The following is a 13,884-nucleotide window of genomic DNA, read 5'->3' as shown; positions in this document are numbered from 1 at the left end:
AGCAAATCTACTCTCACATGTTAGATAATTGAATTCATCCATAAACAACAGATTACGAATTGAAATCCTAATCAATACAAGATCACCGATTAATTCAAATGCAGAAAACTAAATAAACCTGCACATGAAGCCATCTGATTCCCTTCTTTCCTTTCCTTCAATTCTGTCTTATTTCCTTCATCTCCTGCGAGATTAAATCGCCGGTGAACTGTTTTGAATCTCCGACCTTCGGGTCTCCAACGGCACTGCCCTGGAATCGTCGCATGAAACCCTTCCAGCACGTCTCTGATCGGGAGAGATTGATTTTGAATTTCTGGTTGTGAGAATAAGCGACACGAGCGTCCCCGTGGGCTCCTCTTCTTTTATATAGCACTGGTGGGCCTCGAGGGCTTTTCCTAATCCGATTCTGACCCGTAACCACCGATCGCAGTTACGACCCATAAGGGTTATGAATTTTAGAGTTAGAGATAGATTACAGATAGAATTATGGTGGTTATATCCTTTCCTAAAATATCAGCTTACCGATAAATCAACCAACATTCCCCCTTGATTTAGAGGTTAATTACGAGTCCATCGTATAATACAACTCCCCAAAGCAATGTGTCACAACAACATTTAGCATCATTCAGAGGACAAGACTTATAGTTCACAATATCATACAAATAAACCATTGATTAATTAAGCGGGTATTGATTGAACTTAATTGCCCCGGTTTCCAGGATCATATTCAAGGTCATTACACAATCCCATGTTGGCCATATGTTCTTTGAACAAATTGCGAGGTAAGCCTTTGGTTAACGGATCCGCAAGCATTGATTTAGTGTTTATGTATTCAACTTTAATTGTTTGATCTTGTACTCTATCTTTCACGACATGATATTTAATGTCAATGTGTTTGGTAGCTTCATTTGACTTGTTATTACTCGTATAGAAAACTGCGGCCTCATTGTCGCAGTATATTGTCGGTGGTCTTTCAGTGCTGTCAACCACTTGTAATCCCGGGATAAAATTTTCAAACCATACAGCCTGCCCCGTTGCGTGATAACATGCCACAAATTCTGCCTGCATTGTCGATGATGCAGTCAGTGTTTGTTTAGTACTTTTCCATGAAATGGCTTCCCCCGCGAGAGTGAATATATACCCAGAAGTAGATTTCTTGGTATCTAAACACCCTGCGAAGTCAGCATCCGAATAGCCTGTAACTTCAAGTTTATCAGATTTTCTGTATGTGAGTATGTAATGTTTAGTTCCTTGCAAATAACGCAATACTTTCTTTACTGCCTTCCAGCGGTCCATATCTAGTTTAGACTGATATCTGCCAAGCATCCCGGTTACAAGCGCCAAGTCAGGCCGCGTACAAACTTGAGCATACATTAAGCTTCTGACAGTTGAAGCATATTGTCACGCCCAAAGATTCCTCACACGAATTTCTGAACTTAATTGTGTATTAAAATCCTTGCCAGAACCAGCCAGGGTACACAAATAGACAATGTTGATTACAGAACCATCGTTCTTAGAAACAACTGAAAATAACACTTATTTTAACGAAAATGAAGCAGAAAGAAAGGTAGACTAGCTCCAGCGAGTACGGCTCCAGTCCATAGGCAAAGCTTGGACGGCAGGCCAGCTCACTCCTGAGAGTCACCTCCATCGGATTCCACTTCTAACTCTGGAGGGGAAAAATTGGGCAAGGCTGAGTACAAACCACCGTACTCAACAAGCAGCACGAAAAGAGGGTAATAAATGATGCATAAGGATCAACAAGGACAGACTAAGGTTAGCAATAAAGCAGCATTTAAATAAGTAACAGTGATTGAATTGAATAAATATAATTAAATACATTAAAGAATAAGTAAATAACAGTTGTAAAATACCACAACACTGTCCAATGTTACACCACGTTGCGACAGGCCCCAACACTACTCAACGTTACACCACATTGTAGTAGTCCCAAGTGAAAACCAGTTTACCCAAGTCATTAAAGGTTCACTAATCACAGTGAAGCTGGGAGTCCGCCCGTAACCGTGGGCATGACTATTCGAATAGATTATACTCTGATCAGAAGTGTACTACTGTACCCACAAGACACGACTCCACTACACTTGAACATGCGCCGACATACCACCATGGTATACCGGAAAGGAGACCGTGATAGGACCCATCACATAACCCTAACTATTTAATCATACCGTACTTCAAGTTTCACCCCCTCCTTTACACCAAGTCGGACAGTCCCCTCTTATGCCTTGGTAGATCCGGAAACAACAGAGGCTTTTGTTACACCACGATTGCCCATCCATACTCCATCACGCCTACCCTTGCCTTGGTACTTCAAATAGTTCGAAGCCATGCTCCAGATCCCACCTTACCCATTCGGCATGTGGTCGGCACTAACTTACTTCCAGGGTTTCCCGTGAACCGATCCTTAATTGCCATGGGTGCAACTCTCAAAACCATGCACCCACAGCCCACCATTATCAATATTTTAGTAGACATTAACTTGAACCGGGTGATGAATCATAATTAACAGCTATCCAGAACTAGTAATGATTAAGTGTGATCCCATGAGCTACTTGTTCTAAGCACGGCTAAGCATTAACCTAGGCCTAACTATACTCAAGTTAACCCTGGTCTAACATGAATAAAGTTGGATAAACAACGGCATAATAATAAGGATTCAAAAAATAAATACAGTAAATACTTTAATTGAAACAATGCATATTTGAATAAATAAAGCGGGGAATTTGCAATAATAGGTTCAATATGATCAAAGATGAGTGCCACTTGCCTTGCTCTGGCCCCTGAGGTAGTTCGGCGACGATCTCGAAGTAAACCGGCTCTTCGGCGGGGTCCGAATGTAAGCGACAAAGCACAAAAATAAATAAAACAGGCACAAACTCTACTGAAACAGTAAAAGAAAGTATTTTTAATGGATTCTTGATAATTTTATAAATTTAATGAAATTTGAATGGGCCTAAACGGAGACTAGATGAATTAGATATGAATTTTAGAAGTTTTGTAGGTTTTTAACTAAACAAAAAAGTCCTAAATCAATTATTGCGCAATTAATAGGGCTTGCTGACGTCAGCGAGGAGAGAGGAGGCGCGCCGATAGGTGGGGTCCACCTGTCGGTGAGGGAGAGAGGGGAGGAGGGGCTGACACGCCAGGCCCACTGGTCAGCGCGAGAGGGAGAGAGAGGGGAGGGGTTGACTGGCTGACGCGCGGGCCCCACATGTTGGTTGCACAGAACAGAGAGGCGGGAACGGCTTCGGCCGGATGGCAAGGTGAGGTGGCGACGCTCAGGTGCGAGGCGGCGACCGGCGATGAGCGGCGCGAACCGGCGGGCGGCGGCGAACGGCGACGACCCGACAGCGGCGACGCGGGAACCGGCGCCGACGCAGGGAGGATGGTGTCGGCGGCGCGGTAGGCGGCAGGTGGCGCTTCGGCGTCGACGGGGTTGCATCAGTGACGGCGAGGCGAGGGTGTCAGCGAGCGGAGGGACGACAACGAGGACCCAGGCACGCACGCGCGCGGCGGCGACGACAACCTCGGCGACGACCCCCGGAGAGGAAAAGGAGGGAGAAGGAGAGCGGCGTCGGCTCACCGGCGACGGGGACGGCGGGGGCAAGTCGGCGAGACAAGGGAACACGGGGTGACGGCTGGCGGTGAGGGTGGCGAGGTGCGAGCGGCAAGATCGACTGCGGCGACAGAGGAGGAGGGCGCGGCGGCGGTTCGGGCGGACGGGGAAAGAGCGGCGGCGGCGCTCGTGCAAGGGGGTTTTATAGAGGGGAGAGGCACCGGCTAGGGTGGCAAGGTAGTTGGAGACCGAGTCGGTGACGAGGCAGACTCGACGGCGGCGGTTGCGGTGGCACGGCGAAGGCGGGGTGGAGGCGTACTTGGCCGACGCCCGGACCGGTCGCTGACAAGTGGGCCCCGCCTATCAGTGGCCCGAGGGACGTGGCGGCAGACTTGGCGCGCGGGCGAGCGGGCCAGTGGCGGAGAGCTGGGCCGAGGCGGCTGATGGCCCAGGCGGAGTACGCGCGTGCGGGAGAAGACCAGCTTGGCTGGGCCGAACTGGAGGGGGAGGAGAGATGGGCTAGCTCGGCTGAGCCAGCCCGGGAAGGAAGACGGGAAAAAGAAAAGAGAGAGGAGGAAAATTGGACTTTGGCCCAATTTGAGGAGGAAGGGAAAAAAAGAAAAAGGAGGGAAAAAGGAAATCCCCACTTTTGCCGAGTTTTAGATTAATTTTTTGGCAAAATTTTATATTCTACAGTTTAAGTTTAAATCCCGTTAATTGATTTGGAACTTCGATTTAATTAAATTAATTCTTTAGAGGGATTTTTCCTGAGTTAATTAAGCCAATTATGATTTACGAATTTTTTTACGAATCAAGGCTTAGGACAAAACTCCGGGTGTGACACATATGGTACCTTAGTCATTTCTTTTTCTTCCAATTCATTTCTCGGACTTTGGAATGATCCAAATTTGTCCCCTTTTATAATTGGAGCAGGTGATGTCGAGCATTTGCTCATATTATATCTTTCCAATACTCTGGAAATATATGATTTCTGAGATAATCCTAGCACCCCTTTGGACCTGTCTCGGTGAATCTCAATACCCAAAACGTATGATGCATCACCAAGATCTTTCATATCAAATTTCGATGACAATAATTCCTTGGTTTCTCGCAGCAGATTTTTGTCACTGCTTACTAATAAAATGTCATCTATATATAGTACTAGTATAATGAATTTCCCATCTTTAATTTTGGTATAAATGCAGTTGTCCACCTTATTCTCCTTAAATTCGAATTTCTTGATAATTTCATCGAACTTAAGGTTCCATTGTCTTGACGCCTGTTTAAGTCCATAGATGGATTTCTTAAGTTTGCATCCCATATGGCTCTTTCCTTCCACAACAAAACCTTCCGGTTGAGCCATGTAAATATTTTCATTTAAGTCGTCATTTAGAAATGTCGTTTTCACATCCATTTGATGGAGTTCTAAATCATAATGTGTCACTAGCGCCATAACAATTCTGAATGAGTCTTTCTTAGAGACAGCAGAAAACGTTTCATTGTAATCAATTCCTTCTCTCTGCGAAAAACCCTTCGCCACAAGTCTTGCTTTGAATTGATCGATATTTCCTTTGGAGTCCAATTTAGTTTTGTAGACCCATTTGCAGCCTACTGTTTTTACACCTTTAGGAATTTCTACTAGATCCACACTTTATTTTGGCTCATTGATTTGAGTTCATCTTCCATGGCTTGAATCCACTTGGATGAATTTTGACTGCTTATTGCTTCTTTGAATGAGGTGGGGTCGTCTACCTTCCCAATATCTTCACCCATGTAAATTTCATAATAATCAGGGATGGCAGATCTCCTGTTCCGTTGTGATCGTCTTAATTCTTGATTTTTATTATTGACCACAGACGGTTCAGGATCAGGTTGCGGAATTTCTTCTTCATTATGTATCACACGACTCTGTTGAGGCTCATTATTTTCATGGGTTTCAATATTTTCCTCAGCAGTAGCCGTAGCGCCAACCATGGAACTACAGTTTGTGGTACATTATGAAAAATAGGGACATTATTCTCTTGGATTTCCGGAGGAGAAAAAACACTCACCCGAATTTCCTCAAGATTAATTTCCCTTTCCTGTGAACTCCCCGTTTCATAATTTTCTAAGAAGACAACGTGTCTGGTTTCTACAAATTTAGTGACACGGTCTGGACAGTAAAATCGATATCCCTTAGAATGCGACAGATAACCGATAAAATGATAGCTCACAGTCTTGGGGTCTAATTTCTTTAATTGGGGGTTGAATAATTTAGCTTCTGCACGGCAGCCCCACACTTTCAAATAATTTAATGTCGGTTTTCTTCCGGTCCATAATTCATACGGAGTTTTCGGCATCGACTTGCTTGGAACTCTGTTTAGTACATGTGCAGCCGTTTTTAACGCCTCAATCCATAATTTATTTGATAAGTTGGAGTGACTAAGCATGCTCCGCACCATCTCCATGAGTGTGCGGTTGCGTCTTTATGCCACTCCATTTTGTTGAGGCTCCACAGGCATGGAATATTGAGTAATAATCCCATGAATCTGAAAATATTGAGCAAATGGACCAGGACTTTGCCCAAATGGAGCATGTTTCCCATGGTATTCACCAGCACGGTCCGATCTCACTATTTTAATTTTCGCGTTGTGCTGGTTTTCAACTTCTGCTTTGAATATTTTGAATTTTTTGAGAGATTCGGAATGATCGCTTACGAGGTAAATATATCCATAACAGGAGTAATCATCCGTAAATGTGATGAATGAATCAAAACCATCTACAGATGTCACTGGGAACGGTTCACAAATATCAGTGTGAATAATTTCTAGTGGAGTCGTGCTCCTAGTGGCTCCTTTCTTAATTGATTTAGCAAATTTTCGTTTAACGCAATCTATGCAAAGATCAGCGTCAGAAAAATCTAAGGGGAGCAATTTCGAATCTCCCCCTAGAAATGTGACCTAAGCGACAGTGCCACAATTTCGATGAAGTCTCAGTTTTATCATTGCAGGCATTTATGACATTTATCACAGTATGATCCAAAGAGCGCAAGTAGAGTTTGTCTCGCACGAAGGCAAGACCAATTACTTTATTTAGATGTTTAATGTAACAAGTTCTCTTGGAAAAATAACAGTCATATCTTGACTCTGCTAGGACTCTAATTGAAATAAGATTCCTTTTAACGGAAGGAGCAACTAAGACATTATTAAGTATTAAATTGTAGCCACTGGGAAGCTTGAGTGCGAGGTCTCCAACAGCCTCCACTTCAATCTCCGCTCCATCAGCTACTCTTAGGATGTGCTCCCCCTTTCTTAGCGTCTGGACGTCATTCAATCCCTGTAATGAATTAGTAACATGCACACTGGCACCTGAGTTAACCCACCAAGAATTTCAGGAAAACTCAATATATAGGGATTCATTAACGTTGAAAATTTCATTAATTTCATTTATACCTTTACGGGCCAACCACTCCTTGAAGCGGAGGCAGTCTCTGTGCCAATGTCCATCATTATCACAGAAAGTGTAGTGAGGATTCTTGAATTTTGGCACAGCTGAAGGTTGAGCAGTTGATTGAGCAGCCTTACTCCTTCCTTGTTTCGGAGGGTGAGATGGCTTGCCCTTTTTCTTTGATCCAGAGGCTTCTCCTTGATGGAACTTTCTCTTGCCCTTAGAGTTGATGAGGTTGAGCTGGTCAATATGTTTCTACCTTTTGCCTTTCTTTCCATCGTAGTCAGAAGATCCAATTTTCATGATAAGAGTACTGGCATAAGTTTTGGTACACGCCTTGTAGTTCGATACAATGTTGGTCAGATACATCTTAATATTGTCAGAGTCAGCAATCCCTCCTATAATGGACGGAGAGATGTTGCTCTTGATGTACATTAGGGACACTCTGTTTGATTTCTCCCAAGCGGACCACTTTCCATCGTAAGCCCACATGAGATTGATGTATTCCTCATCATTCTCATCCATGTAATCAGCTAATTTCGGTTCCACAGGTGGATGCTCTCTAAGTGCAAGATCATTTTCCAACAGCCCCAAATTCAGGAGCATGTTGTTTTTCCACTCAGCATAATTAGCCCTATCAAGTGGCTCAATCCTCTTAAGCTGTGACAAAGCTGCAGATAATAATTTATAATATAAAACATTTGATCAAAAATAAAAAATATTATATATAATACTTCTCCAAATCTAGTCATCGTTGGGCAGAAAAGACTTAGCAAATAATAAAATAAATCCTTAATTATATCACCGTTGGGCAGAAATAATCAAGGGAGAAATAATCAAATTTAAATTGACGTGAAATCATAAATAACGCTGGTCAATAAATAACTTCACATCATAAATTCTTTCTAGCAAACTTCCCGTTGGTTCCATTTGACTAGAAATAATTTTTGGAGCAATAAAATATATTTTAGAAATTTTTTAGCAATTTTAAATAGCCCAAACAAGGTATAAATTGTTTTCTGAAATTAAAAATAATTAAACAAAATTAAATTAAATTTTCGGCCCATCCAATTACCGGGCCGGCCTACAAGAGGTCGGCCTGTTAGGCAGCGCGCGTGCGTAAGGGGCACCGGCCCATGCGGCCCAGTCGGCCCACGAGCGACGGCAGCCCAGGAGTGAGGGCAATCAGCCCGTGGCCGTCGGATCGAATCGAACGGCCGAGATTCGGCGCAGCGAGGCTAACCCACCCGGCGACTGAAACCCTAACCCTAAATGCATTCGGACTCCCCCCTCTTTCCTCTCCTCTTCTCCGGCGGCGGGCGACGAGCGTCCGGGCGCTGGATGGCGGCGGCGCGGTGGTCCGACGGGGAGGGCGCGCGCCAAAGGTGCGGCCCGTCGCCCGTCGGCTGCGGGGGCAAAAACGCCCGAAGGCGGCGGCCCAAGCCGGTGGCCGATTCCCGTCCGGCGCAGTGGCCCGGCAACAGTGGCGGCGCACGCGCGGCAGAGCCGGCGCGGCCAGACGAGGAGAGCGGAGGCGGCAGCGCGCGCGCGCACGGGCCGAAGCCCGCACGGCGGCGACGGCGACCGCGCGCGCGCACGCACGCGCGGGCGAAGCTCGCACGGTGGCGGCGGTGGCAGCCTATTTCCCCGGCGTGAAGACGACGGCTGCGACGATGTCATGCGGTGGCTGAGGCCTACACGACGACGATGACTAATCTCACTCCGGTGAGTTTCTTCGATCCGTAGGCGGATCAAACAGTTCTTTTGTTGATTGCAATTTGATCTAGGGTTTGAGGTTTTGATTTCTCGGTTTGGAATTCGAATCAACAATAGTGTATGTAGCTAACTCGAATCTTCACCGATTAGATTAATAACAAACCAAAAAACAATCAATTGATTCATAATCAATCACTGATGGGACCAAATACGACTAGGATTGGCTCTGATACCACAATGTTAAATAATTGAATTCATCCATAAACAACAGATTACGAATTGAAACCCTAATCAATATAAGATCACCGATTAATTCAAATGCGGAAAACTAAATAAACCTGCAGATGAAGCCATCTGATTCCCTTCTTTCCTTTCCTTCAATTCTGTCTTCTTTCCTTCGTCTCTGGCGAGATTAAATTGCCGGTGAACTGTTTTGAATCTCCGACCTTCGGGTCTCCAACGGCACTGCCCTGGAATTGCCGCACGAAACCCTTCCAGTGCGTCTCTGATCGGGAGAGATTGATGTCGAATTTCTGGTTGCGAGAATAAGGGACATGAGCGTTCCCATGGGCTCCTCTTCTTTTATATAGCACTGGTAGGTCTCGGGGGCTTTTCCTAATCCGATTCTGACCCGTACCCACCAATCGCAGTTACGGCCCATAAGGGTTACGGATTTTAGAGTTAGAGATAGATTACGGATAGGATTATGGTGGTTATATGCTTTCCTAAAATACCAGCTAACCTATAAATCAACCAACATCACAAACATTAAAAAAAGAAAAGAACAGTTCGAGACAATGGGAGCAAATTCCTTGAGACAAGAAGTTCGTTCTCTGCACGGAAGTCTATTTCCAATAAGCTTTCCAAACAAAAAAAACGGAATGCAGGGAATAACCTCAATACGCAAGAGAAATTCAGACCACCTTCCTCATTAAATGGCTGGCGGACCTCCCTCTAATCTTCCTTCATCCTAATTAATCGTCAGAGTAAAGAGAAGACCCCCGTGTCAAAGTATCAGAACGTACAGATGCATCTAGAAATTGGTACAGCTGAAATTTCTCGCACGACCTCATCAGGGATATGATCTTTAATAATTTCATATTATTCGTTCGATGTTCCAGTGATATTTAAAAATATGATGTTCCAGTGATCTTTAAGAGTTTCATATCATATGATCTTTAAAAATAACATAATCTATTATTCGTTTGATGTTCCAGTGATATTAGAATAATTTCATATTATTTGTAGTTATTCTCCATTGTCTGACCATGGTTCACTGTCCTGATTAACGTCATTCCATCCTATTTTTAAATCATTACTTTATATTGATTTTTGAAATAAGATAAAGTAATACCGATAATATTACGCATTTCCAGTAACAACTAAGAAAAGAAAAATCTACATAGTTTCATATATAAGCGGTTAAACCTTGTTATAGTCATTCATCCATATCCTTTCGTTTCTGCTTGCTTGCAGGTATAAGTCAAAATTTAAATTTTGAAACTTAAATTTGACGTTGATTTTAGAGTTTTTTTACCAAACTTTATTTTTTAGCACTGACTTGTAGCACCAACTTGTAGATCACTAGGAATACGTAAAAAAATATTCTTAAATTATTTTTCGTTTATAAGTATTTAGTTATAACAATCACCCCATGCACATCACTACATCAGCATATGCATCAGCGTCACTAATTGCTATGGCATCGAGCATGGATCAGTTCATCATTTCTTCAGCACGGTTGAGCCAAGGTTGTAAGTAACCTCAGTTCTTATGTCCGTTAGTACTTTGGGAGATTATTTGTTAGGATATTTAAGTTAGTTGGTTTAATCCTAGTTAGTTAGCGTCTATCTTTTCGTTTCCGCTTAACCTTGTAAGCTAAAATTTAAATTTTTAACTTTAAATTTAGAGTTATTTTTGAGGTATTTCACCGAAGTTTATTTTCTCGCCTTAGCTATTGAGATCAAGAATACATATATAAAAATTTTACTGACAAATTATTTTTATTTATAAATATACCATTTGTTTATTTTATAAAAGAGTTAAACAATCACCCCTGTTTAGTTAGCCATCGGCCATTTAAAGGGCAGCATGTAATTCAATGGGAACTTAAGCAACGAGAAATCGTTGATCGGGAAGATCAGCCCGGCGAGGCGGCGACATTGGAGGGCGAACGCGAGTTCCGCCATTGGAGGCCCCCTCCAACCATTTTTCGCCCTGCGTGGAACGCACTAGCTAGCCGGATAGATTGAGCTGCCACTTGCAGTTTAATAAAATTCTTTTGTTCTTAGAAAAGTGGATTGTTCTTTAATACTTGTTTCGTATTTTAATAGCTGACACGGTTGATTATTTGTTACATGTTAATTTAACCATTTATCTTATTTAAACTTATTTAAGTATTATTTATTTATTTAGTTGTGATTGGATTTATTATTAAATATATTTTTATTATAACTTAAACTTTTGCATATTTGCACAACTTTTTTGAATAAGACGAATATTCAAACATATGATACAAAGTCAACACGGTATCACCTATTAAAATATGGAGAGAGAGAGAGTATATATTTAGCTAGATCATGATCATATTTATTCTTTTCAACTATCTGCAATGTTTACTTGCATGGAGTCCAAAGTTGAATGGAAAAAGAATTACTGAAATGCTGATTAATGAGACTACTGGAACTTCTGTTGATGATCGTCCTTGCGTGTTCACTTTGTGCATAAAGCTAACCAAGCTACCAATAGCACAACTTTTCCTATTGATTTATAACCGCTTATATATGGTAGTATCATCATGAATACCATGAAATGTGCAGTGAATAATTCCTATAAATATAAAAACACAATAACATCTACAAAAGAATTAAAGTACATTTACATGATTTTTGATTATCATGTGATTGCTATTGTAGCATAACTTTTCCTATTATATCACGTAATTGCTACTTCTTCGGTGGTTTGGCGCCGGAAAGCCCAGGCCCCGGGCAGCTGTCCGGGAGGTGAATCCGCCCATGAGTACATCTAAAAAGAGCTCATGAAAGTTACTATGCAACAGTAAATTAAGTTATTTATATATTAGAATTACAGTTTTGCATGATGTGAATGTTGAGGCTAATGCATCCAGCAGGGCGAAGCAGCGTTGCATTCCTTTCGGCGGCAGAGTGGAGTGCCGCAATCCTATTCACCATTTTTAATCTCTCCAACCAAAAGCCCACATTTAATACCTAATTTCAAAATCAGCATTAGTCCTTTCTATGCGCTTAGCGGGCATTTGCTCACATAGTATCATATTTACACTCATGTCATTGTTTCATGTAAAAAAGGTTAACTTGGAGATATTATGGTGGAAGTGTCAAGAGCTAAACTTCTAAAGGTGTCACATAGGTCTAAGACCCTGATTGTTTCCATTTAGAATTATTATAATCTAGATTATTAAGACATATTACTATAAGCTTAATTATTATAAGTTAAATTAGATAATGCATGGTAAGATGGATGATTAATTTAAAGTACCCAATTGGTAGTGAGTCTTTAGCAACTCAATAATCGAGAAAGGCATTCTTAGAGGAGCTTATTAGATTATAGTAATCTGAAACTTTATATTATAATAAGTTGACATAATAATCTAAATGTTTTTTCAGATTATTTATATAATCTAGATTATAATAATCCTAAGCTAAAACAAACATGCCCTAAAATCTTCATATAAAACAGTTAACTCGGAGACATCGTGGAACACTAAATCTTATAATGTCCTCAGCCACCTAAACTTTCTAGGTAGTGACTAAACTACAAAACCATTCCACGTAGAGCTGAACCACATCACTGCTAGGTTTTAAACAAGTTAGGTGCTGCACCATAGTGTGACGACGTCTTTGGCATTGTTGGTTGATTTATTCGGTTAGACATCGGATAAAAGAAATTAGAGATAGAGACCGGTTTAAGAAATTTGGAATCCTCTATAACCGTTTTTCTACCGTGTCCTACTCCTACTCAAACAAGAAATTCGTGTCCTACTCTGACAAGAAAAGAAGAGATAGAATAGGAATTTGTTTCGATGATCGGTAGAATCACACTCTGTAAAAAAGGAAGTCTCTCGGCTTCCTTGCGCGCGTCAGCACCGTCACCACCACACCGGGAACTGGAAGGGAGTCGTGAGATAATCTCAGGACTTGTAGGAAGGAAGACCCGAAGGTCGTTAATATCTAGATAAAAAAAGAAGGCCTACTGCCAAGCCGCCGTCGCTGCACGTCGCCGGATCAGAGAAGAAGAGGGGAAAGAACAGAGCAAGGAGGAAAATTCGAATTTAATGGCTTCTCAATCAGGTCCGTAGATCAAATTAATTCCGCATTAGCAGAGATGATCAATATTAGGCTAAGATTAGAAATTAATATTGGGATCAGATAGCCAAACAGGCATCAATGCAAGGACACGATGTATAGCTGATGTAGGATCTAGTGAGAAACAAGATTTGATTCTGCAGGAGGTTTGGTAGAAATGAAGAAATTTAGAACAAAAGGTGTCGGAGCTGTGAATGGTTAGGTGGGTGATAAGAAAAATTCACAGCGACAAATAGCAAAGTATTGGTGCAATTAACCTCACAACATATACACAAAACCTTGAGGACTCCCCTTTTTCTTTTAATATTAAGGAATCAAACCCTTTACCGGGTCAACCAAGCGTAATTACGAGAAAATTCACGACGGAAGAACAGAAAAAGCAATCAAATGGAGCCTTCCATTCTTCCGATCGATCTGTGCACTGTGCACACACGGAGCTAAAGGCTAAAAAGCTAGAAGCCGTGCGCAATGCACGCCTCCCAGAAGAGCCTGTCGCTCTCGGCGTCGGCTCTGGCGGCGGCATCCTCCGTCGCCGACGACGCGCCGTCCCCAGCCACCAGCTGCTGGTAGTGGTAGCCGGCGCACTCCCGCATCCAGCGGTCCCACGACAGAACCTCCGCGGGCAAGGAGCCCGCCCCGCCGTCGTCGCCCCCGCAGCAGGACTCGGCGTCGCCCTCGTCCGCGTCGACGGGCCACCCGCCGTCGCCCGCTGGAGAGTCCGACTCCGAGTCGCCCGTGGCCTCAACCAGCTGCAGCAACGTCAGCGACGACGGCGCCGGCGAGCTAGGCGGCTCGGAGCCCATACGCGGAGGAGGGGCTTGC

At 42.9% G+C, this 13,884-nt stretch overlaps 1 protein-coding gene across 1 annotated transcript; it reads right to left on the bottom strand.

The window, feature by feature from the left end:
• Positions 1-13,163: 13,163 nt before the first annotated feature.
• Positions 13,164-13,884, bottom strand: LOC121053324. The gene has a single exon (XM_040520190.1). The coding sequence runs from the start codon at positions 13,863-13,865 to the stop codon at positions 13,515-13,517; it is 351 nt and encodes a 116-aa protein (XP_040376124.1). The 5' UTR covers positions 13,866-13,884; the 3' UTR covers positions 13,164-13,514.

Source organism: Oryza brachyantha, chromosome 1 (assembly GCF_000231095.2).
Source record: "Oryza brachyantha chromosome 1, ObraRS2, whole genome shotgun sequence".
In the NCBI taxonomy this organism is placed as follows: Eukaryota; Viridiplantae; Streptophyta; class Magnoliopsida; order Poales; family Poaceae; genus Oryza; species Oryza brachyantha.
The sequence above is the reverse complement of the archived record's forward strand: the minus strand, read 5'-3'. Positions and strand labels throughout refer to the sequence as shown.

Coding starts and splice junctions, on each gene's coding strand:
- LOC121053324 (XM_040520190.1), bottom strand. CDS start 13,865: ATGGGCTCCGAGCCGCCTAGCTCGCCGGCGCCGTCGTCGCTGACGTTG.